Source organism: Podarcis gaigeae (genome assembly GCF_964106915.1).
Source record: "Podarcis gaigeae genome assembly, chromosome: 16".
Taxonomy (NCBI): domain Eukaryota; kingdom Metazoa; phylum Chordata; class Lepidosauria; order Squamata; family Lacertidae; genus Podarcis; species Podarcis gaigeae.
In genome coordinates, this window is record NC_139693.1 from 40,392,902 (window position 1) to 40,419,996 (window position 27,095).

The 27,095-nt window shown below is 43.8% G+C and overlaps 4 protein-coding genes across 6 annotated transcripts in view; 2 read left to right on the plus strand and 2 right to left on the minus strand.

Annotated features, from left to right (window-relative positions):
* AACS (acetoacetyl-CoA synthetase) overlaps positions 1-4,220 on the plus strand; it is a 54,030-nt gene extending 49,810 nt beyond the window's left edge. Inside the window, exon 18 of the mRNA XM_083717230.1 lies at positions 1,579-4,220. Coding sequence (XP_083573356.1) covers positions 1,579-1,716 — 138 coding nt within the window. The 3' untranslated portion in view covers positions 1,717-4,220. The remainder of the gene's footprint in view (positions 1-1,578) is intronic.
* A 2,684-nt stretch (positions 4,221-6,904) lies between these two features.
* Positions 6,905-10,465, plus strand: B3GNT4 (UDP-GlcNAc:betaGal beta-1,3-N-acetylglucosaminyltransferase 4). 2 transcript variants are annotated; one of them, XM_083715467.1, is made up of 2 exons: positions 6,905-7,013; positions 9,020-10,465. In XM_083715467.1, the coding sequence occupies exon 2, from the start codon at positions 9,047-9,049 to the stop codon at positions 10,127-10,129; it is 1,083 nt and encodes a 360-aa protein (XP_083571593.1). In that variant the 5' UTR covers positions 6,905-7,013; positions 9,020-9,046; the 3' UTR covers positions 10,130-10,465. The 2 variants fall into 2 exon arrangements, with proteins under 2 accessions (XP_083571593.1, XP_083571594.1); XM_083715468.1 differs by lacking the exon at positions 6,905-7,013 and adding an exon at positions 7,882-7,935 and having other exon boundaries at positions 9,020-10,267.
* A 2,867-nt stretch (positions 10,466-13,332) lies between these two features.
* On the minus strand, positions 13,333-18,126 carry DIABLO (diablo IAP-binding mitochondrial protein). The gene is made up of 6 exons (XM_083715469.1): positions 17,819-18,126; positions 16,979-17,099; positions 15,207-15,338; positions 15,000-15,110; positions 14,576-14,672; positions 13,333-14,045 (listed from the first exon to the last, which is right to left on the minus strand). The coding sequence occupies exons 1-6, from the start codon at positions 17,869-17,871 to the stop codon at positions 13,828-13,830; spliced, it is 732 nt and encodes a 243-aa protein (XP_083571595.1). The 5' UTR covers positions 17,872-18,126; the 3' UTR covers positions 13,333-13,827.
* Positions 18,127-21,868: 3,742 nt separating this feature from the next.
* On the minus strand, positions 21,869-26,813 carry LOC310834273 (uncharacterized protein). Of its 2 annotated transcripts, XM_083717829.1 has the most exons (3): positions 25,049-26,813; positions 24,692-24,811; positions 21,869-22,147 (listed from the first exon to the last, which is right to left on the minus strand). In XM_083717829.1, exons 2-3 carry the CDS (start codon positions 24,708-24,710, stop codon positions 21,963-21,965), a joined length of 204 nt encoding a protein of 67 aa, XP_083573955.1. In that variant the 5' UTR covers positions 24,711-24,811; positions 25,049-26,813; the 3' UTR covers positions 21,869-21,962. The 2 variants fall into 2 exon arrangements, with proteins under 2 accessions (XP_083573955.1, XP_083573956.1); XM_083717830.1 differs by lacking the exon at positions 25,049-26,813 and having other exon boundaries at positions 24,692-25,007.
* Between the last annotated feature and the right edge of the window lie 282 nt (positions 26,814-27,095).

Consider the following 27,095-nt stretch of genomic DNA (forward strand, 5'->3'; position numbering starts at 1 on the left):
TTCAAGCTGTGTGCACACGATCCCTTTTCACACATGGCTGAATCTCCCTGCCTTCCCCAACCTGTTGCATTTGGGAAGTTGTTGGGCTGCATCCTGCCTTCCCATTGGCCCATGGAGTAAGTTTGTTCACTTATAGAAGCATTTATTATACTGCCATATCATTAAAGATCTTGGTGTACAACAAACAAAATACCATTTAAAAGTAATATAAATAATAATTAAAGTGGCTGGCTAATTAATCAGTATGAAAAAGTCTCCAATAGAGGCCTGGAAGTCAAAGAAGCCAGGATGCCTCCTGCCACATCTCTGCATGAAGCGTGTTCCACAGCATGAGGCCAGCAGCACCAAAGGCCCCACTTCCGGTTGAGGCCAGTTGGGCCTCTTTAACATGGAGGGCAACTAGCAGCACTCCTCAAGATGATCTTGGTGATCCAGCAACTTCTGCAGGGCACAGCGTTGGTCTAGCCAGTAGGTACTTTAATGGGGTTCTTATAGTGTCTTGCCAGCCTGGGGCGAGCTGATGAGTGTGGCAGAATCGCTCACCCACATTATAGAAGCCATTGTCTTCAGCTTTTTGGTACCAGCATGTTTTTCTGTAAGCCACACTTTGCCCCAGCCTGCCTCCCTGAAAAGCAGCAGCATATGGCCCCGTATGTGGGGTGGGTCTGGTCCTCATCTCTGGTTGTATGCTCCCATCCCTCTGCAAAAAAAGCTATGGAAGATCAGCTTCAAATGGCTCCTTAAACTGAAACAAAAAAGTAAAAGGCGGCTTTGGGGTGTTTATATGACAACTGGTTAACTAGGAGTCCTAGTTTAGATCATTAAGTAGCCAACACTCTGAAGGTATGTATAACTGAATTCTAATCACATTTTGAGGTAAAATATGTCCCTACAAGAAAGCACTCAGAGCTGCATTCTTGCCTTCCTCCCATTCTTTTTGTTTGTTTGTTTTGTTTCCTGCCTCTCTCCTTTGACCTACGCTTTTTTTGTCAAATATAACTCCTGGAACTGCAAAAAAGTATTTACCTGCCACTGACCTCCTTTTTGGGAGCAGAGAGCTTACTGTTTCTTCGTGAGCCAGTGTGTAGGAAGAGTGTGGACTTTCCAGAGGCATCTGGATGGCGACTGGGAGAGAACTGGATGTGGGAGGCAGAACTTTTAACAGTCTGCATCCCAAAGAAGAACATTTATTGCTGGTTAGCCAGTCAGGCCTTTTGCATACACAGGCAATGCGATACGTATTACGAAACACTTGGAACCATAATACAGTATAATTAAAATGATACCATTACAGTAACTAAGTTACATATATTAACTTGTGATGTGGTGTCTTGGAGTCATGAGCACAGCATCACCGTTTGCCTAGCAGTGTCTGCTACGCATGATGGCCAAATTCTCCCTCCGCAGCTGGAGGCAGCGATGCTTCAGAATACCAGTTTCTGGAAACTGCAGAAGGAAGGAGGGCTCTTGTGGTCATGTTCTGGTTTCCCCCAGGCATCTGGTTGGCCGCTGGACTAGGAGGGCCATTGGCCTAAGGCAGCAGGCAATTCTTATGTCCTTATCTGCTTAATTTCACAGTACACAATAAATGGGAAGAAAGTTGAAGTCGCTGTCAAACACATTATCGCCGGGAAGGAAGTGGCTCAGCGGGGCATCTTCTCCAATCCAGAGACCCTGGACCTTTACCGAGACATTCCTGAGCTCCAGAACTTCTGAAGGAACCTGCCTTTTCCCCATCTCTGTGTTTGTGTGCGTGTGTGTGCGTGTATGGTTTTGTACTGTGTATATAATATGTATATGGACGCTGTATGCAAAAGAAACTATTTAAGCAATGGTGTTTCTTTTGAAAAAGGAGAAACACTGTTTTGATTTGCCAAGTGCTTCATGAAAAGGCTTCTGGAAGGGCAGCCCTGCAAATTTTGGTGTATCGGCGTTGCTTTCCTTCCAGCCTAGAAGATCTAGCTTGCCTCTTTTTAGATGCAGCTGGCTACAGAGACTTTTTAAATGATCTACACTAAAAAAAATGTGTCTTCTGGTTTGAATTTTATCTTTTAAAATCGAGGAAATAGGGTGGTAGGCATATATGCCATTTGATTATGGTTGGAGGTGGGGCACTTGTTTTCCCCGAGATGCTGTTGGACTCCAACTCCCATCAGCCTCAACCAGCATGGCTAATTGTCAGGGATTATAGGAATTGTAGTTCAGCAGCATCTGGAGGGCTGCATGTTCTCATTCCTGGTTATGGTTTAAAACTGCTCAAGATTCTAGGAAACTACTGGTGGCTTTTCAGTGGGAAGACTAGAAGACTGTGGGCATGTTTCTCATGCTTGCCACTGTTCTTCACTTGAGGTTTTTTAGGCAATGGGGATGTTGAGTGTGATAGAAAGAGTGCATTCTCAGTGGTGATAGTGCCCAGTAGGCTTAGATAGCAGCATTCTGAAGAACTGGGGGTGTTTTCCTTAGACCACATCCCCCAATCCTCAACAGGAGACAGGGGATTGATCTGTCACTGACAATTGCATGTGGGAAGGTTTCCCAGATGCAAGGAAGTGCTCACAACAGCTGGATTCACTTTATTTTTACTTATTCTTTTTTAAATAAAGAGATTGACTTCTGAGTCTGTGTTTAAAACTTTTTTTATTTTTAAGAAATACCTCTTTTTAAGATTAGCTTTTAAGACTACTTTTGGACTACTGCTTCCATTGGAACCAGCCAGAAAAACACCTGGAGGGCACCAGTTTGGCAAAGTCTGTTTTGGAACAGAGCACAGATTTGCTGCCACTGTTTGAAATAATACTTGACTTTCCTGCTAAAATATGAAAGGTTGCAGCCCTCATTTAGACACATCTTGCAACCAGTGGAACTAGCAATGACTAGCAGATAGTTCCATCAGTTCCCCAGGACTTTGGGTTGGCACCAGGATTTCAATGCCTCATCTTCCCAGCCCTCAAACAGTCTTGGAGAAAGGGGAGATGCTGGAATTAGAAGCATGACTATGCACTTAGTTTCCTGAAACAGTTTTCCTGGTTTAAAATTTTATACAGATCTGAAGAAAGCAGGTCAACGTGATTTTCATGCACAACCCATTGCGGATCCTGAACGTGGAAGTAAACGGCAAAGTTACTGATCTTGTACATCCCCATTTTTAACTGTGTGTGGACTAAAGGAGGACATTGTCACCAGTGAAGGTCAGTGTGGTGCTCTTGGATGCTGATGGATGCCAGCTCCCATCAGCCCAGCCTGCGTAGCCCAGTGGTCAAGGGTGATGGGCGCTGTGGTCCTTGCAACATCTGGAGGGCATCACATTGGCTCTTGAACCTTTTCTTACACACTGCCAACAGCAATGGTAGCTTTGGCAGAACATCCCATAGAGACTTTGGATACTTAGCCCCCATTTGCCTGTGTTGGCTTACAAGTAGGGCCAGGAAATTGGGTGTGTAAGCAGGAGAGTGCTGGCAGAACCTCTCTTCCATTAGCTGCTGGTGGACTTGGAAAGGAAGCTTGAGAGCCCTTTATCTTAAAATCAGGTCACAACCACACCATCTGTTTAAATCACATGGCTTCCCCCAAAGAATTCTGGGAACTGTAGCTTTGCAGGGGGAGTATGTGAATGCTCCTGGGATTACTTGAGCTGGAGAGAAGCCATGAGCTTTAAATGGTTGTGACCTTGGCTTTCGTGGGAGAAAACGGGAGAAGAGAAAAATAGGTGTGGAGAGACCATGAGATTAAGGCTTAACACCAGGGCCAGAAGAGAAGCCCTTTCGTGGGCTGGATTGAGTATACAGGCTGCCAGCTGCCTATCCTGTGTCCCAGAAACTCCCAAGACCTTTGTGTTTGGTGGTCAATATGAGTAACTTCCTTTCTTTAAAATAATAACCCTACCGTGTGATCTTTTGGGGGCGTGAGGGGGGAGGTGGAAGGAACTGTTTCTTGGTGCTTTGTAAAGGGATTTCCCCCCTAATAAAACAAATTGTTACTTGTGTATGGAAAACAACTAAACAGATTTTTTATGGTCCATTATGTTTTTCATAATGGAAGATGTAGTTGTGTGAACTTGGCAAGAAAGAAAGGTTTGGTGCTTCAAAAACTCCTGCGTTATTTGGAATGATTGGTGAACAAATTCTGTCTTGGATCCCTCCCCCCTTTTTAAAATCACGTTGAGTGATCTCGGTGATGCTTTAAGGAATTTAAACTTAATAAAACTGCAGAATAAATTCTCATCTTTATTGTGGAGTGAATTGATCATATTAGTGTTACTTTGTAAGGAGCAGAGGTCAGTAAATCCAAAAGTGTTTGCTGGCATAGGTTCTCTGGCAGCCCCACTTTTCAAAAGAACCATGTACATACATATATACTGGGATTTTACTTATACCTATTGTGTTTTGGTCCCAGGAACTTGGTTGCTCCAGCCTTTGCCAACCCAGTGCCATCACCCAATCCATCTGAAGGGCACCGGGTTGGCAAAGGCTGACTCACAGGACATTCCCATCTCATCAGAGTTCAAGATGGTGGACGTCATTCTAAATGGCTGCTAAAAACCATCCCCACCCCACCCTGCTTTTGAAGCCAATATATCAGGAAAGATTGGTGACAGAACCTTGAAACAAAAACTGAACAAAAGTTGGCGTCTTGAGTATTTTGTTGGCACAGAACTGGCCGCAGGAGCAGAATAACTAACTGTCCAAGCAAAGGTTAAAGTAAACAGTTGAAAATGCAGGGGAAATCTTTTCATTTTCAGTCAAAATTAGGCACTAGAAATTAGGGGCCAAGGGGGCTGACCTACAACCTGCCATGTTGGATATATTGCTATGGTTTGGTTGTAAGTGGTAGGAGACCCTGTGGTAAATATACATTATTTTGAGGGGAGAACTGGACACTTGGGGATTCAGGGCTACAATGGACAGGTGTGTAGGGGAGATAAATTTGAAATCTACTCCTCCAATCACTCAGGAGTCTAATAAAACAATATTTATTTACCTTGTAAGAGTTAAACGCTGCGAGCCACTTCAGGAACAATTATGTAACATTTAATGGGAAAATTAGACAACACTTGACCCAACTTGAAACTCCTGCTAGTTTCCTGGCAACTGGGGGTTTGATGACTCAATGAATAATGTCGGTTAACTGTCGCCAGTTTAATAACAGTTTCTGTCATAGGACTTTCCAGAGTCTCAGAGCCTCCACTCTCCTTTCTGCTCCACAATCTCTTCCCTTCTTCCCTCCTCTTCAGCTATTCCACACTGCTGCTGCTCCTCATCCAGGCAGGGTTTTGTTTTTGTTTTTGTATCCTGGGGGCCACATTCCCTCCTGGACAGCCTTCTGAGGGCCATGTGCTGGTGGTGGGTGGGGCCAGTCAAAAGTGGGTGGAGCAAGAAACGTAAATGTTGCCCCGTACAGGAGGCCAGTTTCTCCACACACTCAAAGCTCCCTTCTCTGTCCTCCATGGAGGCGATTCTCTCCATTCCAGGCCCAGCACACATTCAGAGGCCCCGGAAGCAGGCACTGCATTGTCCTTGCAGAAGGAAAAGAGGTTTCATCACAGAGCCTTGAGAAGGGGGGCAAAAGTGAGGCTGCATAATAAACTGGGCTGCTGTCCCTTACAGGGATCAGATCTGCAACCTTGACATGATCAGCACCACACTGTAACCAACCGAGCAAGTGCTCTTTATTGGGCATGATTTGTCAGGGTGGTTATACATGATTCTGCTTTCAGTAACGCTGGCACATGCAAATGCTTTGGGGCAGGCATATGGTTTCATTTCCAATCAGTGCGTGTCCCATAACTTCCTCCTGAAATTCTGTATCTTTTCAGAGAATACATATTCTGGGGTTGCTTTTTTTGTGTGTCCTGATGTTGTTGCCTCTCCAGACCCCAGTAACACTACAGCAGTATCACAGAACAACTAATAAAATGGAATAATTTGCACACTCTCCTGCTTAAATCCAGCACTCGTGAGTTATTTTTGCTGCACAGCACCCCCACAAAAATCAACAGTCTGGAAAAACCCTAATATTGCAAATAAAGACACCATAGGTCCGTGTGGGGCTGCTGTCGTTTAATTTCAAAGGTGAGATACCTTTGCAATGTGATGGCAGTTGTGGGCAATCCTACTGCTCAGAAAAAAAGGAGTAGATTCAGTTTTGACAATGTCCCTTCTATATTTTCTAATTTATGCATGTAAGACTGCAGGTTTTGTTGGAAGTTGATCAATGCCATTTTATTATAAAATCAATAAACTATTCTAAAAAGAGAGAGGTGCCCATGCAAATGGTATTCCTGCCTGGGGCATCAATGGTCCTGGTGAAATCTCACCTGCACCTCCACAAACCTGCCCATGACTAAGTTCCTCCCAAGCCTGCACCCCCACTTCCTTCTCCAGCATTCTTAAACGTACATGTATTCATCATTCAGGCAAAATGGCTGGCATTTGCAAAGCACTGCGGTCTTTATTAATTAGCAAATATGGAATAGCACATTAATTTGGTAGTTTGTTAAGTCACTGGGAATTGTAGCTCTGCTTGGGGTAAACTTTACTGCCCAGAATTCTTTCAGGGAAAGAATGTACTTTGAATATTCTTTAAAGGCATAATGGGTCCATAGCCTAGGGATGTAGGGGGGGGGAGATTCAATTCTGCCCCCCCCCAGCACTGGTTCCAGTCCCGCGGGACTCCCCCGCCCTGGCCGGGGAAGGCGGCTCCCCGATCCTTCCCGCTCCGGCCCCTGGGAGGAAGGGCCAGGCAGCGGGCGGCTGCGCCCGAGGCGTTTCCCCAGGGGCTCCGGGCGGCGGGTTGCGAGGCAAGCGGAGAGTCTTGGCCGACGGGGACCTGCCTGCCTGCCTGCCGCCGCCTTCTGCTGCCCTCCGTTCTCCGCGCCCTCGGAGATTGCAGCGGCCCACCCGGGAGGCGCAGAGACTTTCTCGCAGGTTTTTTCGAGGGTTTTGTTTTTCTGTCCTGAGCCTGCTCACCTGGAAGCAGCTGGGGAAATTTAGGCTTGGCTGACAGCTTGCAAAAAGGTAACACTGATTTATCATTTTATTTATTTCTTATAAAAATACATCATGAACAATTTAGAACAAGTTAAAAACAAAAGGAAATTAAAAACAGACACCAGTAGCCCATGCTTGGAGTCATGCTGTTAATTATCTGTATAGGCCTGGCAGAAAAGTTTTCAGCAGGTGTTTAAAAGTTGGCACAGGAGGTGCCTGCTGACTCTCCAGTGACAGAGAGTTCCACCGGACTGGGCCAATGACACTTCCTTATGGATTGCTGTACTGGGCAGTCTAAAAGAGACAAGGCAGGACATGTAGGACAGCACAGTCTCCAGGGAAGGAGCGCCAGACCTTTATTTAGAAGTATGTGAGCCAGGATTGGCGATGAGGCATCAAACTTTGTAGTTACTTGCACAAAAATGAACTTTTGGGTGGAGGTGATGGTGGGGCATCTCATGGGGCAGAAGTCTGCACACTTCTGTATTAAAGCTTAATAAGCAACTAGGAACCACATTCAGCCACAGGGTTTTGAAGTCAGGCTTGCCTCTTTTTTAACCAGAGTAGGCCACCACACAGCAACCCTGGTTTCCTGCCCAGGTGCTAGATCAGCCGACCAACGCCCCTTTAGGTGGTACTCAGGCAATCCCTGCTCTTTGTCAACTGCTTGTAAAGGATGCTAATTGAGACTTCCTTTGGCTGTTGGGAGCAGCTCCGTGGACCACCTGGTTTCACAATGAGACTCTTGTGTGGTCCACAGCAGCTGTGGTTGAACTTGCACCATGCCAGCTGGGGGAAGGAGCTCTTCTGCTCTGCACCCAGAAAACTCAAAACCTGAAGATCTGTAACTGCCTCTTGCTTATTTTCATCATTTTTCTTTTCCATCAGTTTCTTCAACCAGCTGGCAACTTGGAGGCATCCGTGTCAGTTTGCATCAGCAAATGTTTAGGTAGCTGGGCAGCCACTTGCCTTTATTCCGATGCTCTTGGGGCAGAAATAGTTAGAGAAATGTCAGCTAAGGAGAAAAGAACATAGTTGTGGTGAGTGGTGACTGAGGGAGGGGGTAAGTGAGTGCAGATTATAGGAGCAGAACTAGGAGCTTGCGTGTGCCTCTGAGAGAGGAATTCTGATCCAGAGCTTCATGTCTTTTGCAGTACACAGATGGAGCTCTTGTGCAAGTAAGTCTTCCCACTGATTTTACTTGCAAGGCACAGCTCCATGTGAGCCATGGAAGGTGTGTATTACACTATGGTGAAATCATAGGTATAACCTCACTTGCACGAAACACCGTTTGTGAATTGGATTCCGCTCCATCCCACTAAGAGTCCTAGTTTTGAGCCAACTGCCTCTATGTCTTCAGTTGTGTCTTTTTACAGACATGAGAACTACTCATTTGCTTCTTATGTGTCTGGTGGGTTGCAATGAAAGTGGCAGTTCTTGGAATCTGATTCCTGCGTGGAGCTAGTCATGTTGCCTCACCCAAAATGAATGCCCTGCTTAGTGTAGAAACACTGAGAAATTATGTCCTGGTAAAAACAATAGCAAGGGCTTCAGGAAGACAATTTACAAGGGTGCTGAGGTAATAAGCAGGTCTGCAATATTTAATTGATTAATCTAACCAATTAAAAAAAACCTTTGATTACATAGTGCTCTTTGATTACTGGTAATCTGTAGCAGATTTGACATATGTATAATCTTAACAATATGAAGTACCCATAAAACTGAATTTGGCAACTACTGTTTCCCTCTCTTCAGCAAGGAACTGTGTTGTTGCTTCAGCATTATTTTTGCTCAGATTCCAATTTGTTCAATTAATTTGCTGAAACTCATACTATTTATTTGCTAAGATTTCTTTAATCGGGTTGACAGCCCAAGTAATCAGGTGTGGGGTTGTGTGATTTTATCAAGGTAGTAGGAATCCCACCTGTGCTCATAATATTTCAAACAGAACAGATTGTGTGCTCACTTGCTTAACTTAATACAGAGCACATGGAAAAGTAACCTCACAGTTGCCCTCCATCTTTCTCATGTAGGGGTTCAGTTCTCCGACATTGGCTGAGATGCAGACCAGGATGAGAAGATTCTCGGTATACATCTTACCAGCTCTATTACTTGCATACTTGGTCTACTTAAGGAGAGATGCCAAGCTGGTTGCATCTTTGGCAAACAGAGAACAGCGCAGGCCAAACGTGAGCATTCCCAAGCTGGTGAAGTCAAGCAAATGCTTGCCAGACATGATGGTCGTGAATTCCTTTCCCTCCCTCCCTGAGGTTCACCGTGTTTTCTTAACCTATAAACACTGCCGGAATTTCTCGACATTGCTGAAGCCCTCCAGATGTGCTGCAAAGACCTTCCTCCTGCTAGCAATCAAGTCCACCCCTGTCAACATAGACCGCCGCACAGCCATCAGGAGCACCTGGGGGAAGGAGGCCATTATTGGTGGGAAATTGGTGAGGCTCCTGTTCTTGCTTGGCCGCTCAGAGATCAAAGTTCAGGCTCACTCCCTCCGCCAGCTTTTGGCCTACGAAAACCTGGAGTTTGATGATATCCTCCAGTGGGATTTTGTTGATAACTTCTTCAACCTGACACTGAAGGAGCTGCATTTCCTTCGGTGGGTGGCAGAGGACTGCCCCCATGCCTGCTTTGTGTTGAAGGGCGATGATGATGTCTTTGTGAACACCTACAACATTGTAGAGTTCCTTGAGCATCTGGACCCTGACAAATACCTTTTTGCTGGGGATGTCATCAGCAAAGCCCGGCCAATCAGGAACACCAACACCAAGTATTTCATCCCAAAGTCAATGTATCCGGCACCCTTCTATCCACACTATGTTGGTGGCGGCGGCTATGTCATGTCACGGCTGATGGTGCAGCAGCTGCAGGTGACGGTTGAGGACACTGAGTTGTTCCCAATAGACGATGTCTTTGTTGGGATGTGCTTGGCCAAAATGGGGACCATCCCAATGCACCATCCTGGCTTTAGGACCTTTGGAATCCAGAGGCCCTTTAATCCCTTTGATCCCTGCCTGTACAAAGAATTGATGATTATACACAAACTGAACCCAACGGAGCTGTGGGTCATGTGGACGTTGCTGAAAGACGACAACCTCCGATGTGCCACGTCAGTAACTCAGAAACTATAGGATAGATTAGGATGTGTCTGGTGCAGTAAAACTACCAGACTGAGACTTTGATAGGAGCTGGCTTAAATTGATATAAACAGATATCTTTCCTTTTTTTTTAGATTGTTTATTGCAGAATAACTTTATTGCACTGATTTCCCACCCCCACCCTCGAAATTGTTTACAGATGTCCTCAAAAGTTAGCAGCCTGCCATGCCCAGAGGCAGCTGTGGAGGAGGAGTGGGGGGGGGTTGCTTTCATGCTTTTCCTGGTAGCATCTTATCCCTGGTACTGGAGTAAATGGCTGTGGCCAGGCTCTCCCTGCATCCTAAAATAAAGTCGTCTCTTGTTTCTGTTTCTTTGGTTTCTTCTGCACCAGCTTCACCTTGACTGGAAGCACTCATCAGGAGTACATTGGTTCATAAAGAGAAAAAACTTCAACCTGAGAGAAAACATTAAAAAGTTGTATTTTCTCTGTTGAAGCACTACGGTCAAAGGTAAAGCCACCAGTGTAATACTTTAGGCAGTCTTTGTAAATGTCTCACTAGTGAATATGTGAAGTCTCAAATATTCTGGTGGAATGTTGGTTGCAGGATGTGGTCTGAGGGCACACAAAATGGAGCTACGCAGGTTCAGTCTGTTCAGTACCTGATACGGCTATCAAAGACTACCAGCCATAGTGACTATGTTCTTCCACTATTGTCAGAGGAAACGTCCCTCTCAGCACCAGTTGCTGGTACTTACAGATGAGGAGACTGCTATGGTACCCAGGTTCTGCTCATGGGCTTCCCAGAAGAGCAGGATGCTGACCATTGCCTTGGTCCAGCAGACTCTTCATATAAGCAAAGAGCACCAGTGGATGCCCTGGGTTACATGATGGTGAAAGGCAGGATGTTTTTTCAACAGAAAAGGCACAACTAATAACATTCCCCATCAGACTAAACCCAGGGTGTGTCCTCTTCTAATCTGGCACCAAGACATGTCTCCTCTACACAGGCTTAGATCAGTTTAAAACATGTTTAATCATTTTCATGGCTTCCAGATGAGGGATGAGCTTGTAAAAGTACAAATCCCATAATTCTCTGGGAGAGAGGACCCACAACAGCTAAACTTGTTAAAATGTGTAGTGTTGCTAGACCATTGGAGTCTCCTACAGCAGCAAGCCACCTTGGCCTTGGCGTAAAGTCCAGGGGTATTTTGAGCTGTTCTCCAAACTCAGGTGCTTCTCTTCCCAATTTGAGGGCCCTCCAGATATTTCTTCTTCATTAGCAGTAGAAAGGGGTCAAGGAAGATGGGGCTGTAGTCAAGCATCTGGAGGAAGGCAGGTGCAGAGTGCTTCACTAGGCCTGGGTAGTTGGACTCAGCATTTGGAAGAATAGTGGTTGAACTCCCATGTGACAACAGAGAAAAATGGATAGAAGAAATGTCTATGCAGCATTTAAAATTAAAGATTGCAGGGAGATGGGGAATAGAAAATGGGCAATGCAGCTGATCACCTGCATGTGAGAAGTGGTCTCCAGGTGACCAGCTGGTGGGCGGGGGGGGAGATGTTGATAAATAGGAAAACAGTATTTTTTCTCTTCTCCCCTTCACCCATTTTTTAGCCTTGTCAGCTCAATAAATTTACATAAATAGGGCAAGTGAACAGGCTAGTAAAGATGTTAATGGGCAGGTAACTTTCCTGGGCTTAGTTGTAAGGGTGATGTGCATTACAAGCACACAAAGACACATCTTTTAATATTATTATTGTTGAAATTAAAATCCTAGTTCAAATTTCTGTATTGATTTTTAAAAATTATTATTGTGCAGTGTTATCAGCTAAGTTGGATTCTCCCCTTCTTACATTTTCTCAAGCTGCATCTTTTGCATTCCCCTCTCCTCAAAATCTCTGGGCCTTCCATGCTGCAGTTTTTGTTTTGATGGACTGCCTTGTCTCCAAAAAAGCATCATGCATTGTCAAACAGCAGAAATCCATATCATTGCTGACAAGGCCCACGTCTTGACTGTTCCTTTTAGCATACCTTTCCTGTGACCCGGAAGCTGTACGCTGGCTCCCTCGGCCAATAAAGCGAAATGAGCGCCGCAACCCCAAAGTCGGTCACGAGTGGAGCTAATGGTCAGGGGTCCTGTATTTTAAAAAAGAACTGTGACTACTTTCTTTTCTGATGCAATCTGATTTATGCTTCCCTAAAGTTGGGAGCTGGTGGGTGGAGATTAGAACATTAAATTTAGTTTGCAATCTATGAGAAGGGTGTCTTTCTTGGGGAGGCATAGATGTGTTATTATTTTTACAATTAGTGTGTTCATGCAGGGCTGTAATTGATAGCAAGGGGCATTCAATTATGGTGGTATGAAAAAGGAGATGAAAGGACACTTGTGGTGTGTCTCTCGAGCCATGATGCGTGCAGCAGTGAGAAGTGAATGTTTGTGTGCAACAGTTCCATCTGACCACAGGAAGTGATTTGCCTTTACAAAAAAGCCTAGTCAAAACAAAAAAATTCCTTCCAGTAGCACCTTAAAGACCAACTAAGTCAGTTCTTGGTATGAGCTTTCGTGTGCATGCACACTTCTTCAGATACACAGTGTGCATGCACACGAAAGCTCATACCAAGAACTGACTTAGTTGGTCTTTAAGGTGCTACTGGACGGAATTTTTTTGTTTTGACTATGGCAGACCAACACGGCTACCTATCTGTAACTAAAAAAGCCTAGCCCGCCTTTCTTTCTTCACTTTTGGCATTGCCTGGCTCACATAGCATTCCAAAGGGTTCTCTTCACTTTGTGTTTGAGCAAGATAAAACCCACCTCTATATCTTATAAGCTCTAAGCTATACAGAGGTATATTTGATTTGAAACGCAGTTTTGTTGGAGTTAGATTAAATGGACTTATGAGTAAGTCATATTGAATGTGCAAGATTGCACTGAAAATTTTAATCACTTGTCTCGAAAGGTGCCTTTTAGTGGTGTGATAGATGCTGCACAACCTATTCTCCCCATCACCTTTTGAATTTTTTACTCCATAATGTTAGGACAACAGATTATTCCCACTGCTGGGTGCAGCTATCTGAATTGAGTGATTAAATTATTGCTGTTGTTGGTTGTGGTTATGTAATGAGACACCCTTGTGTGACTTCAGCTACTGTGTGCTAACATGTAGATCACCTGTGCCATATTGGGACGATTGTCTGCACAGTCCACTATTAAGAATCTGCCTTTAGCTACAGTTAAAAGAAGTCCTGCTAACTTTTATTTTTAAAAAGAGGTTGCTAAAGTTCACATAATTAGGGGGGAGCATATACACACACAAGTGACATTTATCTTTTAAACTGACTTTCTGGCAACTTACTTGTGAAATTTCAGGTGCAATAATAGTTGGCATGACTTCATTTCCTTTACAACCCAAGTAAATATTTTCAAAGAAAAAACCCAACCCTTTTGAAATTGAAGGTACAATTAGCTCCAGGCTTTTGAGAGTTTGAGGACCTGTTACTGAATCATCTTCATTAGCCATTCTAACAATAGATCTCCACAGCCAAGAAAGGACCCCTCAGCTGGCTACCTTCACATTTGCATAGTTGATTTAAATAGAAGCACTTTCCCACAAATCAGAAACACAACTTCCAATGTCCAAGACCTGCAGCTAACAAGGTTGGTATTTCAACTTAGTGCCTCCTTTCCCCATCAAAGTTGGGGGCAAAATCTTCAAGGCTAGCAACACTTCAGTCTTCACGCAGGTAGGCTTCTTCATCGGTTTCCTCCACGCTGGCTTGTCGACCGGCTGGCAGCAACGGTGGCTCTTCTGTCAGCTTCATGAGCTCCTCAGTTTGAACTTCCGCCAGCTTAGTCTCTGCTTTCTGCGACAGCTGCCGCACCTCTTGCACTTGGGTTTTCACCAGCTGAATGTGGTTATGTGTTGAAACGGATGCTTGATCAGCTCCTGAAAAAGTAAGGTTAAAATCAGCAGTTTTACACCACAACACTGATCGGACTTGGGTCCAGGCACAGATCCAAGGGTGTTCATGGATGGGCACATGTCATTCACATGAAGACATGGCTGTCATATGACAGCAACGTGCAGACATACATAGTTGCAGATGCAGACTTTCCTTGCACCCGTATTGCAGAATTCCTTCCATTATTTTCTTTCACCACATCACAGGACAACAAATCCTGAGGCTGGTTTAAAAAGATCTCTCCAAACATAGTCTGCATTTGATGAAACACATATATGCATGTTGTGCTATTTTCTTTTAACATCTCCAATATGCTTTTGGAAGGGGGGGCGGGGCTTCTATGGTACAACCCAAACTCCAAAATCAGGTGTGGGAACACCCCTACACGTACACTCTTCTGGACCAAAGTGTCTGAGAGACAATTCAAGTGAATACAACTTGTCCTAAGATGCAAATGCCTTGGAAAACAGTGGGGAGCTATTCAGTGATGGGGATATGCTTCAGTGAATAATACCAGACTGATACGCTGCTTCTGCTGCCATCTCTGAAAGGCGCAATGCAGTCATCCACCTGGATTCTAACTTGAGGTACTCCTGTTGCTTCGCAGTCATCTAAAGACAAAAGCTACAATGAGAAACAGCATCTGAACTTGCTTATTCCACCAAAAATAAACATTTTATAAGCAGGTTAGGTTAAATAAAAGCAAACTTCTGATTTGGCACAAATCATTTACAACCACTCTCTTACAGCTGTATATCCGATCACTGTTAAGCCTCCTTTTTCTTTCTTCTTCTTTTTTTTTTAAAGCTGTGTTTCAAGTGAGAAAGGAGTAAGGAATTTGAAATCAGGGCTTTGGGGTCCATATCCAGAATATCAATGCTGGAATACTGGTTCCTGAAAAAGATGCATTGAGCCCAGGTTTCTTGCTGGTTCCTTACCTCTACTCGAGCACCGATGATCACCTGCCAAACTGCATCCTCCTCATTGGAATTCATTTTCCCAAGGAGGTGTGTGTATTTCTGGTACAGTGACACCAACGTGTAAACTGCCTGCAACAGGAAACAACCCATACTCAGTAGCACCCAGTTAACTAAAAGTTTGTGTTATGCTGCAGAATTCAGAAGTTCAGAGACAGAGCACCTTACCGTTGTATACTCTGTTAGAGCTTCAATTAACGCATATGTTGTTTGAGAGAGAAGGGTACCAGTGCTATCGGTTACTAAAGACACAGCTCTTCGGATTAACGCTTCATTGCTAAGTGAGCTTGGATCATGTTTCTGAAAGACAAATATTATGCGTTTGCCAGCTTGCTTTTCAAAATAATAGCTCTTCAGAATCTGGAAACCTGACATGGCTGCCGGCAAAAAAGAAAAAAGCCAGAAGTCATTAACTTTAAAAAATATTTTATTAGCGTAACAGTGAGTACAACCATCAAAAGTATAAATATATATACGAATGTGTAAAATATATAAAATGATAATACTATCTGTTACTTATAGGAAAAAAATGACCTAAAACAACTGGAATGGTAAAACCAGTGTTCGCTCAGATAAAACCCATTTAAATTAATGGACCTAAGTTAGACATGTCCATTAATTTCAGTAGGTCTACTGTGAGTAAAACCTGTTAACTAATTATTGAAACCTAGTACAATGTTTACTTATCCTCAGGCAATTCCTAATAAAGTATGTGGCTCGACATTATCCCATTTTTACATAATTAAAAAGTCTCTACTTTTCACTGAACAGACTGCCAAGGCTTTTCTTCTTTTGTTCTGAGTTTGTCAGATTTATCATATGTCCAATATCTCAACACCTTAGCTCTCCACTCATCTGAAGCATTGGGTTTCCCCCAGTTATAACTAATGGCGATCTGTGCAGCTGTCAACAGATGAACTGTTAGTTCTTTACCTTCTGGTAAAACTAAAACCTTTCCATAACCAAATAAAATAACTAGAAAATGCATTGGGAAAAGCCAACTGTTGTGATTTCTCCGTTAATTATATGAGGGAAAAATAAAGCCGTAATGATACCTTAGCAGCTAGGTGCTGTATGCTTATAATAAGAACCTAAGAAAAGCCTGCTGGTTCAGGCCAATGGGCCATCTTGTTCTCACAGTGGCTCACAAGATGCAGGTGGGAAACCAGCAAACAGGATTCAAGCACAAGAGCACTCCCCTTTCGTAGTTTCCAGCAACTGGTATTCAGAAGCATTTATGCCTCCAACTGTGGAGGCAGAGCACAGTGTTGAACCAGACCAACAAGGATGAGCAACTGAATTTTTAGTTTTTTATTAGCAAAGCACTTGGTTACATGACAAGAATACTCATGCTGTCTACGACTAGCAGACCCGTGCTCTGTCTTGGACAGTTGGAGCTACAGTGTGGCCCCATCCCCTCCTGTCTTAAACTTGAAGTGCATGGATCCTCCTCAACAGCAGCTCTAGCTGTTCCAGGCACTACACGCCTCTCCTTGAGCGGGGTTTCCAAAACCATGACTGTCTCTAGAAGCACCCTGGTCTCTCCAATATCCGAGGCCTCCTGCAGCTCTTCTGTCTCTCATTGTCCTGTCTCCTCTTCCTGACTTTCCTCCTGCACCACCAGTCTCTGCCTCCCTCGGCTCACATATCACCCCCCTCCCGTTCCTCTGGCTCCTGCCCATCCCTGACAAACAGCCACATTTTCACATACTGTTTAAACAGCTGCAAACAAGTAGAGACACAGATGTCAGGAGGCAGCAAGTTCCAGATAAAAGAGTAACAAGGACAGAAAGGCTGGAGGTGTAAATAGGAGAAAAATTCAACTCCAAATGGAAGGGAAATGATTTGTTTTAAAAAAGAGAGACTACCAAAGAATTTAAAAATTAAGTTGAACCTTCGGTCCTGGCATTGTAACCGATAAATATTTCCCAGAGGGTTACCTGTGTAATAGGAATTGCAGACAAGGTTACTCCAAACCCCAGTGCTACCACTTTGCTCCATGGTCCCCTCAATCCTGACATGCAACGAGCTTTACCATTTGCCAAGATGGGAAAACTGTGCCTAGGGGGAAAAACATATCCATCTTAGGTACAAGTGCTATAAGCAATATGAATTCTGGAGGATGAATGAGCAAAGATCCACCATATTTGGAGTCCACTGCCAGCCAAATCCTGCTTACAGTCCTCTCATTTCAAGAGCCAGGCTGTTAGGAAACTGAGCAGGAACTCCTTAACTATACACATCAATGTATTCCTGTTGTGTTTTATGATTTTCCTGATATTGTTAGTGAGCTGGAACTGGTCTGTGACCACAATAATAAAATTCAATTCAACTGTACATCTGTCACTGCAAAACAGTCTACCTCCTCCAGGATTTAGACTATAAAACATTTTCAAAGATACCTTGTACCTTTGAAGATGCAGATATTGATTTCTTTATTTGCTCACGGTGCAATACAAGCAAAATAATCCAAATAAAACAATACTACGTCCAGAACGAGCAGTTAAAAATCACAACAGCAACAGTTAAAAGAGAGATTTGTACAGTGAATACAAACTGGGTTCTGTTGTACTTAGTTGGGTGTTCAGATCAAATTTCGCTTCAATTATCTACCGAGGATTTACTAATTCACTGCAGGGGCCGCTCCTATAGGAGGCGGCAGCACCTCCGGGAGCGAATTCATCCCAGGCAGACGTCGCTATGGAAGTGAACTGAAGCAAAAGGCGCGGCTGGGGGGCGGCAGAGCGAAGTGGAGGAAGCTGGTTCCTTCCCACAGATACCTGAAGAAAGCGTAGCAGCTCCGCAGCCACCGGCTACTCAAGGCCGTCGCCATCTTGGTTCAGTCAAGGCGCAGCGGAAACACGTCATCACCAGCGCCACGGCTCATGCCATAGAGATATTTCGTAAGGCGGGATGTAGCCCTCCGCGCGGGTCCCGGTCTTCACGTTTCGCGCCGTTGCCTTCCTCAGAGACTGATCCCGGCTGGGTCTATGAGGGATTTATACAGCTAGAACGACGACAAAAATCCTCATTATTAGGAAGCCGCCGCCTTCTATCGTCACTTCCGCTCTGGAACGGCTCTGGTTCTGTTAATGTCTTCGCAGAGCAGGAAGGAGAAGGTGCGCGCTGCAGAGATGCGAAAGGGTAGAGTGGCGCTCCTCTATGGACACGGCAAGCTTGTTACCCGCCCGCCGCCACGGGCGACGACGCGCCTCCGAGTCCCACTTGCTGGAAATCCTGAGCGAGATGGAATTGGCGTCGACGGCTGGGGGGACGGAGCGTCCTTTCGTCTGGTCCTGCAGAGTCCATCTGTTTAAATGACCCAGCGGCTGTTTCTTTACCGGAAGTTGAGCTCTGCTATTTTTCTGACTCTAGGAGGTTTCAAGCCGAAGCCCTTGGACGAGCTGTTACGCATGCGTCGGGGTCAGCAGCGGGGGGGGGGGGCGAGAGGGCCGCTTGCGTGTTGGCACGTGATCCTTTTGGCGGGAGAGACCTCCTGGCGCGTGCGCGTGGCGAGCCGCCCCCCGCCCCCCCCGCCCTCGCTGCGCCCTGAGGGGAAAAGCGCGCCTTTCCTTTCGCGCTGCCAGAGGCGGGTTTGTTCTTGTCTGTGTGTCTTTTATGTGGAATAGAGTTTGCCTTAAGCTTATTCTCTAGATTTCGGTCTCAGACTTCCGGAGGAGCTGGCATATTAAAACAGGAAAAGCACACGCAAATGAAAAAAATAATAGGAAAAATCGGAAGAAGCCGAAGAGCAGCATGACAAATCAGCAACAAGCAAAAACCCTCACAAGAGTAAACACATCTACAGATAAAACAGATGAAAACAGGGAGGAAGCAATCATGAAAAACAATTAAACATGAATAGAACACGCACACATAGAGATCACTGCAACAAAAGCATCACAGCACCAGCCCTTTCCTTCTTGAAACAATCAAACTCTCCAAGTGCCGGTGGAAAGTCAACAAGGAGGAAGCCAGTTCCGCTTGCCTAGGGAGGGGGCAGCCACTGAGAAGGCCCTCTCCTGTGTGCCTGTGAGGGTGGCAGCCCAGAGAAGAACCTTCTCTGAAGATCTCCACCCAGGCAGGACTGCATGGGGGAATACAGTCTTTCAGACAGAGTGGAGCTAAGTCAAGGACCTGCAGTCCCATAAAGGCCCTTCTGCACATGCCTGTGTGATGCTTTAAGAAGATCAGAAGAGCCATCTAGTCCAGCATCCTGTTCTCACAGTGACCAGCCAGATCCTGCCTGTGGGAAGCCTGCAAGCAGGACATGAATATAACAGCACACTGCCCAGCTGCAGTTTCCAGCATTGCTTGCAGGTACAGTATTACACTTTAATAAACGTAACATTTCATAAAATGGCATCTAGAGCAGATCTCAGCCCTTCTGATCATCAGAAACATTAACTTGTAAACACATATACATTATACACCATTACAATCGTAATGAACATTTCCCTAAATATAAACTGAAAGGTTTGATGAACATTAAGCAAATTAAAACCTATAGTAGAATAGCTAACTTTAAGTGTTAGTTTCATGGTGATCAGATTTATACAATATTTAATTAGATGTTTAAAATACTACTTCTTTTTTAATTTAAATTTTTATTGAATTATTATGCAGATACAAACGAAACAAAGTATACAAACATTTCAATTGAATAAAAAAACAAAAGAAAACGGAGCAAACGCAAAAAGTAAGAACATAAGCATAATACAACTATAATAGGCATCCCAGAATTTCATTTCTCTACTGAGATACTGACCCTTCTGGGGTAAATCTCTTTTTATTATACTTTTGGTTTTTTGACTTCCATCAACCTCACGGTGGTTCATTTCCTATAACTAAAACAATATCTCTATATTTCAATAAATTCCTCATCTTGGTATAAGGAGACATTTCCCCACTTACGGGTTTATTCTAAACACAACCAAATCTTGGTTGTTGAACCTTGACTTGATAGGTAGGTATTTAGGCATTCCCATTCCTTCTGGAGTATTTTATTTGACCTGCTCCTTAAGGCTTCAGTGAACTTAGCGAGTTCCAGGTACTGGCTCAGCTTTTGTAGCCATTTTTCTCTAGTTGGTATATGGTTACCCTTCCAGTACTTGGCCATTAATATCCTAGCTGCCGTCACTGCATAGAAAAATAATTTTAATCTTTCATTTGGAATATTGTCAGTTAGAATCCCAAGAAGGAATGATTCCGTTTTTTGTGTGAAATGTAATTTTTAGTAATTTTTTCATTTCCTCATAGATTGTGTCCCAAAATATAATTTCTTTCAGGGTTTAAGGTAACAATCTTAGCAGACCTTTTACCATGATAAACAATGTAGCAGTTGAGAAACTATTATATAGGTAACAGAAAGGTTAAATGTTGTCACTTTTTCCTAAAAATATTTTTAATATCAATTTGCATTGATTACTTCAGGTATCCCATGTAGATAACTTCAGAACATTCTGTTTTTAAAGTCCTCCTATTATTTGTGTTTGTTTTTGTTTTGCTGTTACAAGGTGTAGTTATACGTTTTTATCTTATGTTCTGCTCTGCAGTTGTTGAGGATTTAATGCAAACAATCCCAATCTGAACAACATAAATTATACAAGACCCACAGGTAACTCGGTTGCTTTTATTTTTAAAGAGAACAATTGCACTGGGGTTTAATCCTTCTCCAGACAGCATTGTGCCAGAGATTTTGTATCAGAGAGAGAAACTAAAAGCAGAAAACCAGGAGTGTGCTCCAAGCGAGGTAACAAATCATAATTTAAAAAGTCAACATCTGAACCTAGTTACAGCCTGATCAACTAGCTTCTGTTTTTATAGTAGTACTCCCATGGAGAGACAAGAGAAAGAAGGTGAATTTCAGAGGATAAATTTGTAATTGATCTTCTAACTGAAATACCGACTCCTGAAACAATATGCAAAAAGCACAATAAGATCTGCACCAGCAGTCTATACTTCCAGAAGGTTAGAGAAGAGACTTACCATCATTGCCCTCCCTGATATTTGCCTTTTGCTGCAGTCAGCCTCCTCTGGAGTAAGGAAATGGGAGGCAGCTGTAGCCTGAAAGCCAGCAGTATGCCATTTGAATTGTATTTAATTAAGCGAGGCTCCTTCGAGTGCAGCAAGACCAGAACCTTTATTGTTGGTTAACTTGTTTTGCTATGTATTTCTTCGTGACCCCCTGGACCAGAGCACGCCAGGCCATCCTGTCTTCCACTGCCTCTCGCAGTTTGGTCAAACTCATGTTGGTAGCTTCAAGAACACTGTCTAGCCACCTCGTCCTCTGCTGTCCCCTCCTCCTCCTCCTCCTTCATGGATCACTGCCTTGCCATGGTGAAGGGGCTTGAATAACTCAGAGAAACTATGAGCTATGTCGTGCAGGGCCACCCAAGATGAACAGGTCATAGAGTTTTGACCAAACATGATCCACCTGGAGCAGGAACCGGCAAGCCACTCCAGTATCGTTGCCAAGAAAACTCCATGGACAAAGGCAACAGGCATGTATTTATGTACTTAAGCCTATATTGTTTGGAGATTATTATTTTTTTGGTAATGTTTGCCAAATTGTTTTTTGTTTTTGTTATTTTGATAGAATTTACTCACATGTTCTGTACTTTATATATTTGTATATTTCCAACGCTCTTCATTTCAGTGTTCTTTAATGTTTGCTGTGAAACTGCTTTGGGTACAATTCATTGTGGAAAAGCAGCATATAAATAACCTCAATCAATCAACCAAAAAATAATTAAAATAATTTGCAGTGCATTTTATATATCTAAAAGGTGCATAATTAAGCAGGTAACAAAATAAACTTGTCGAGTCTCTAGAATAGAAATGGAATTGTGTTTATTGATTGGGTGTTGGATAGACAGTGCATCTGGGCTCCATCTGTAAGCTGCTGGTGGAAAACATGAGCTGTCACTTAAGCACCAGGAAATAAGTGGTCCAGCCAGCCAACAGCAGCGCCCCTAACAGCACTGTGTAACTGAACAGCACAAAAGCTAGGAGTTCCTTCAGCACCTTCAGGAAATGGACAGCAAACGATTCCTGCATGATTCTGGCTTTGCAATGTGGTGGAAATAAATGCATGGGAATAGTCTGATCTGCAAGGGAGACAGAGACAAAACAAAAGTAGGATTAAAGTTGTATTGTAAAGCAGAAACTGATCTTGTGATATACAACAGTGACCTAAGCCGATATATATAATAGAGCAATCACATACACGTTAACTCATAAGTAAGTTTTGCTGAATTCAAGGGGGCTTGACCACACACTAAGTTGGTTAATGGCTAGAAATCTGTGCTCAGGCCGCTGATGGTCGCAGTACTCTGGGCAGATTTGAAAGTGGTTCTGCAAAATCTAAATTAGGAGTTTGAGACCAAGTAATATGTCATCTGCACAAATGATTACTCCACAAAGGGGTCAGCCAAACATGAGGAAATTAGACCCCACAAATGGATTGTGTGCAGTTGGAGAACAAAACCTCTCAATATATAGCTGATAATGCATTAATACCACCTAAATGCACCAATAAAAAGCAGTCTCTTCCTCCAAAGGGAGGGAGCCTCCTTTAATATTTAATGTTATAATTGCATCTAATGGACAGACTGGCAGAAAACTTTTGCTTTGATTTAGGGTTGAGTACATATTGTTTAGCTTGCATCTTTTTATCTGCCCCAAATAACCAGCATTAAAGTGGGAAATCCATTGTGGTAAAATTGATATAGATAGATAGATAGATAGATAGATAGATTCTTTATTGTCATTACACAAGTGCAACATTGCACAAGTGCAACGAAATTGGATGCCATCCCTTAAAAACAACAAAAGCAACACAACAACAACAACCAAACAAACCACATTCCAGCCACACCCACACCCACACCCATCAAACTCCCAGGTCACACTATCGAGTTACTGCATTTAAGAAGGCCACAGCTCTTGGATAGAAACTATTTTTCAGTCTATTTGTCCTTGACTTGATGTTTCTGTATCTCCTGCCAGAAGGCAGTAGTACAAACAGACTGTGTCCCGGGTGAGATGCATCCTGCAGGATATTGTTTGCTTTCCTAAGACAGCGGGAACCGTACAGTTCTTCCAAAGATGGGAGGGGATGACCAATAATCCTTTGGGCTGTGGTTATGACCTTCTGGAGCACCTTCCTCTTCCTAGCTGTACAGCTGGAGAACCAGGCACAAATACAGTATGTGAGAATGCTCTCTATGGAGCCTCGGTAGAAGGACACCAGCAGTCTCTCACTCAGATTGTTCTTCTTTAAAAGTCTGAGGAAATAAATTCTCTGCTGGGCCTTCTTCGCCAGAGCAGTAGTATTTGCGCTCCAAGTCATGCCCTGATCGATAGTCACTCCCAAAAACCTGAATTCCGCCACCCTCTCCACCCGTTCCCCGTTGATATACAAGGGCTGAATGTCCGCCTTTTTTTTCCTGTAATCCACCACCAATTCCTTGGTCTTAGTCGTATTAAGAGCCAGATTGTTCTCTCCACACCAAGCACAAAGCCGCTCCACCTCGTCCCGATAGGCGGACTCATCCCCTCCTGAAATGAGCCCCACCACCGTAGTGTCATCAGCAAACTTGATGATTTTGTTGCTGGAATAAATGGCTGTACAATCATACGTATAGAGAGTATAGAGCAGGGGACTCAACACACAACCCTGTGGTGAGCCGGTGTTAAGGCTAAGGGCTGTGGACATATGTGACCCTACTCTAACCCTCTGAGAACGTTCTGACAAAAAGTCCAAAACCCAGAGACAGGTGGAGTTGGAGAGTCCAATCGCCTCTAGCTTGGACACCAGTCTATGGGGGAGGATAGTGTTAAAAGCAGAGCTAAAATCCACAAACAGCAGCCTCACATAACTCCCCGGCTGCTCCAGATGGAACAGAGCAGCATGGAGAGTGGTAGTGATAGCGTCTTCCGTGGATCTATTTGCCCTGTATGCAAACTGGTAGTTGTCAAAAGTTGATGGAAGACAGGAAATAATGTGACGGCGCACCAGTTTCTCAAAACACTTCAGCACTGATATACAGCACTACTGCAACATAGCCATCTGCAGTGGTCCTTAAACTTTGGGGAAGTAAGGGCGCTGCACCCTTTCAGTTCCCAGGGCTTTGGAGCTTATATGCTTGGCTGCCCTATTCCATACTGCACATTTTTGCCATTATTAAGATTTGATGAGCCAATTCAATATAAAGATAAAAAAATCCTATTCTTTCTCAGGGTGTTTGTATATGGAAGGGTTTTTTTTTAAGAGGCACACACACATTGAGAGGGTCACAGACTAAAGAAACACACGTTTGTCTCAACAACAGAAAAATAAAGCCAGGAAGCTAATCCAGGAAGATTATTTTTCTCACACAATATGAAAGCTGTTGGAAGTGAACTGAGTTTCCATAATGCCAAGCACCTGCAATAATTATTAAAAGCAATGATCGAATAAATTTGTAAAACTGTGTTTAATAATCTGTTAATTATCTGTTAAATAATCTGTTAATTATTCTTAATATCAATATATGTCTGCTGATCTCATGCAAGGTTTTATTATATATATGAAGAAAACAATATAGTTATCAGACCACAAGTTTAAAATATTTTACACGATATAAACTAATTTAGAAGAAGTTTCTTACCCTGGGCAAATGACGGCATTTACTTAAAGTTGCTCTGCACCTTTGTTTCTGGTCTCTCCCTTTAGCGTCTGGCTTGTGGGAGGCTTGTGATGTAGCTGGATCTTCTTCGAGTCTGTTAATCTGGAGAGGCAGGCATAATGACGCTGTATTTACAAGGCAGCTTAAGTAGGAATGGACTAGGTGTGGTCAGGGACAGGACCGCAGGATATACAGAACTCCTTTGTTCATCTTCATTGTCACACAAAAATATCCCTAGTGGGTTTTTTAAGTGAAAGTTTAATGCACGCAGCCTGGGTGTCTTAAAAATTGCATTGTACTGTATTTCATAAACTGTCATTCCCGCCCCCCACCACTTACAATTGTGCTTTTGTTTCTCGTTCTTCCCGTCCACAATTTTCAGTAACAGTTGTGTGTATGATTTCAGTTATATACTGCAGCTGCTTCAGACAGGCACAGAAACCAGGAGGGCAAGGGCTGGGAAGTTGTGGCCCTCCACATGTTGTTGGGCTCAGTGTCCCCTAAGTCTTAGCCAGCATGGCCAGCAGTCAAGGATTATGGGAGTCATCGTTCAACAGCAACTGAAGGGTCACAGGTTCACCAACCCTGTAGAAGGAAAACAAGTATGCATAATCCAAACTAAAAAGTCCTCTAATATGTATTGACAACTATTGGCCGTGGGCTCAGGTGTAAGGAGAAGGAAAGATAACTATCAGGGTGCCTCATACCTCCACCTCAGCTCCAATGTTTCAGGAAGCTTATGATTTCCTGCACATTTCCTGTTACAATCTTTTTAATGGTCCTGTGCATAGAAGCCAACTCCTAGGAGCCTAGGGGGCTTTGCCCTCCCCAATAAAATATTTGAGGGGGCCATGCCCCCCAGTTGATGGGCATTGCCATTCAAATAGTGTGTGTACACCGCATTGTGTGATCAATTATGCAGGGTGGGGCTTACCTGGGCCGCCACAATATTTTATTCAAGTTGGCACCCCTGGTCCTCTGTCTTGAAGATTAACACCAAAGGCACAAATCCCCTTGTTTAAGAAAAACAAGTGGGTGACCCGTGATGGTAAAGTTGCTGTAATTTGGCCCACTCAGCTGCCTGGTTCTTTCCACTTGGGATGATGGTGTGATTGTGACGTTGCTACCATTTTGATTTTCTCAAGATGACTGGACCACCCAGCACCCTATTGCATCAGAGCAAAGGCATCTCCATTATGTTTTGGATGACAATTCCCATCACAAATATCTCATTTCTTGGTTGATTCCAGAGAGACTGGCACAGGGCCCATGGCTGATTCTTTTATTAAGAGTCCTAATATAGCTCAATTTGCATTGCTGAATCGAGAATAAAAGGCATCTTATGACAGCAGTGAGACAGGGCACACAGACCTCCCATCTCAGAACAGCCATGCCTCCCACCATAAAACTATATTATAAATTATGTGGTTTTAAGCCAACAGCTTTATGTTTCCTGCCATAAACCAATAACACATTAAGATTTTTTTTAAACACACATGCCTTGGATCGACTACACATAAATTGCAAACAATAAAACCATCAGTTACAGTAAAGGCATACATGTAGTAAATTGTTACTTGAAATCAACTAATTTGAATAACTTATTTTCTCAGGGTTTATCCCTGAAAATTGACATATTTTCTAAACAGATTGGGAAAGAGAATGTAATACTGTACTTGCTTAGGTTCTGTTTAGTAAAGGAATGTATCTATCTACTTGTTAGCCTGAGGTTGGTTTCTCAACCTACAATTTTTGTGTGCTAAAAACAGGAGGCTAATTCTCCCCTTAATGCAGCATCTGTTGTAGAAGGAAGTTAAGGGATTGAGCTGGTGATTGCTGAACAACTCCCAGCACGCCTGGAGGATGTGGACCATTTGGATCCCTTCCAATCGGGATTCAGGCCTCATCATGGGACTGAAACTGCCTTGCCTGCGCTGGTTGATGATCTCTGGCGGGCTAGGGACAAAAGTGAAAGCTGTTTCCAAGTTCTGCTGGATCTCTCAGAGGCCTTTGATACCATTGACCATAACATCCTTCTGGAATGTCTAGAGGGGCTGGGAGCTGGAGGCACTGTTATACAGTGGTTCTGCTCCTTCCTCCTGGACAGTGTCCAGAAAGTGGGGGGGGGGATGAATGTTCAGACCCCTGGGCTCTCACTTGTGGGGTGTCTCAGGGCTCCATCCTCTTGCCCCATGTTTTTTAACATCTATATGAAGCCACCTAGAGAGATCATCAGGGGGGTTGGGCTGGGTGTTCATCAGTATGCAGATGATACCCAGCTCTCTTTTAAATCAGATTGGAGGATGGATGGTGGCTAACAGATTGGGGTTGAATCCGGACAAGACAGAAGTACTATTTTGGGGGGACAGGGGGTGGGCAGGTGTGG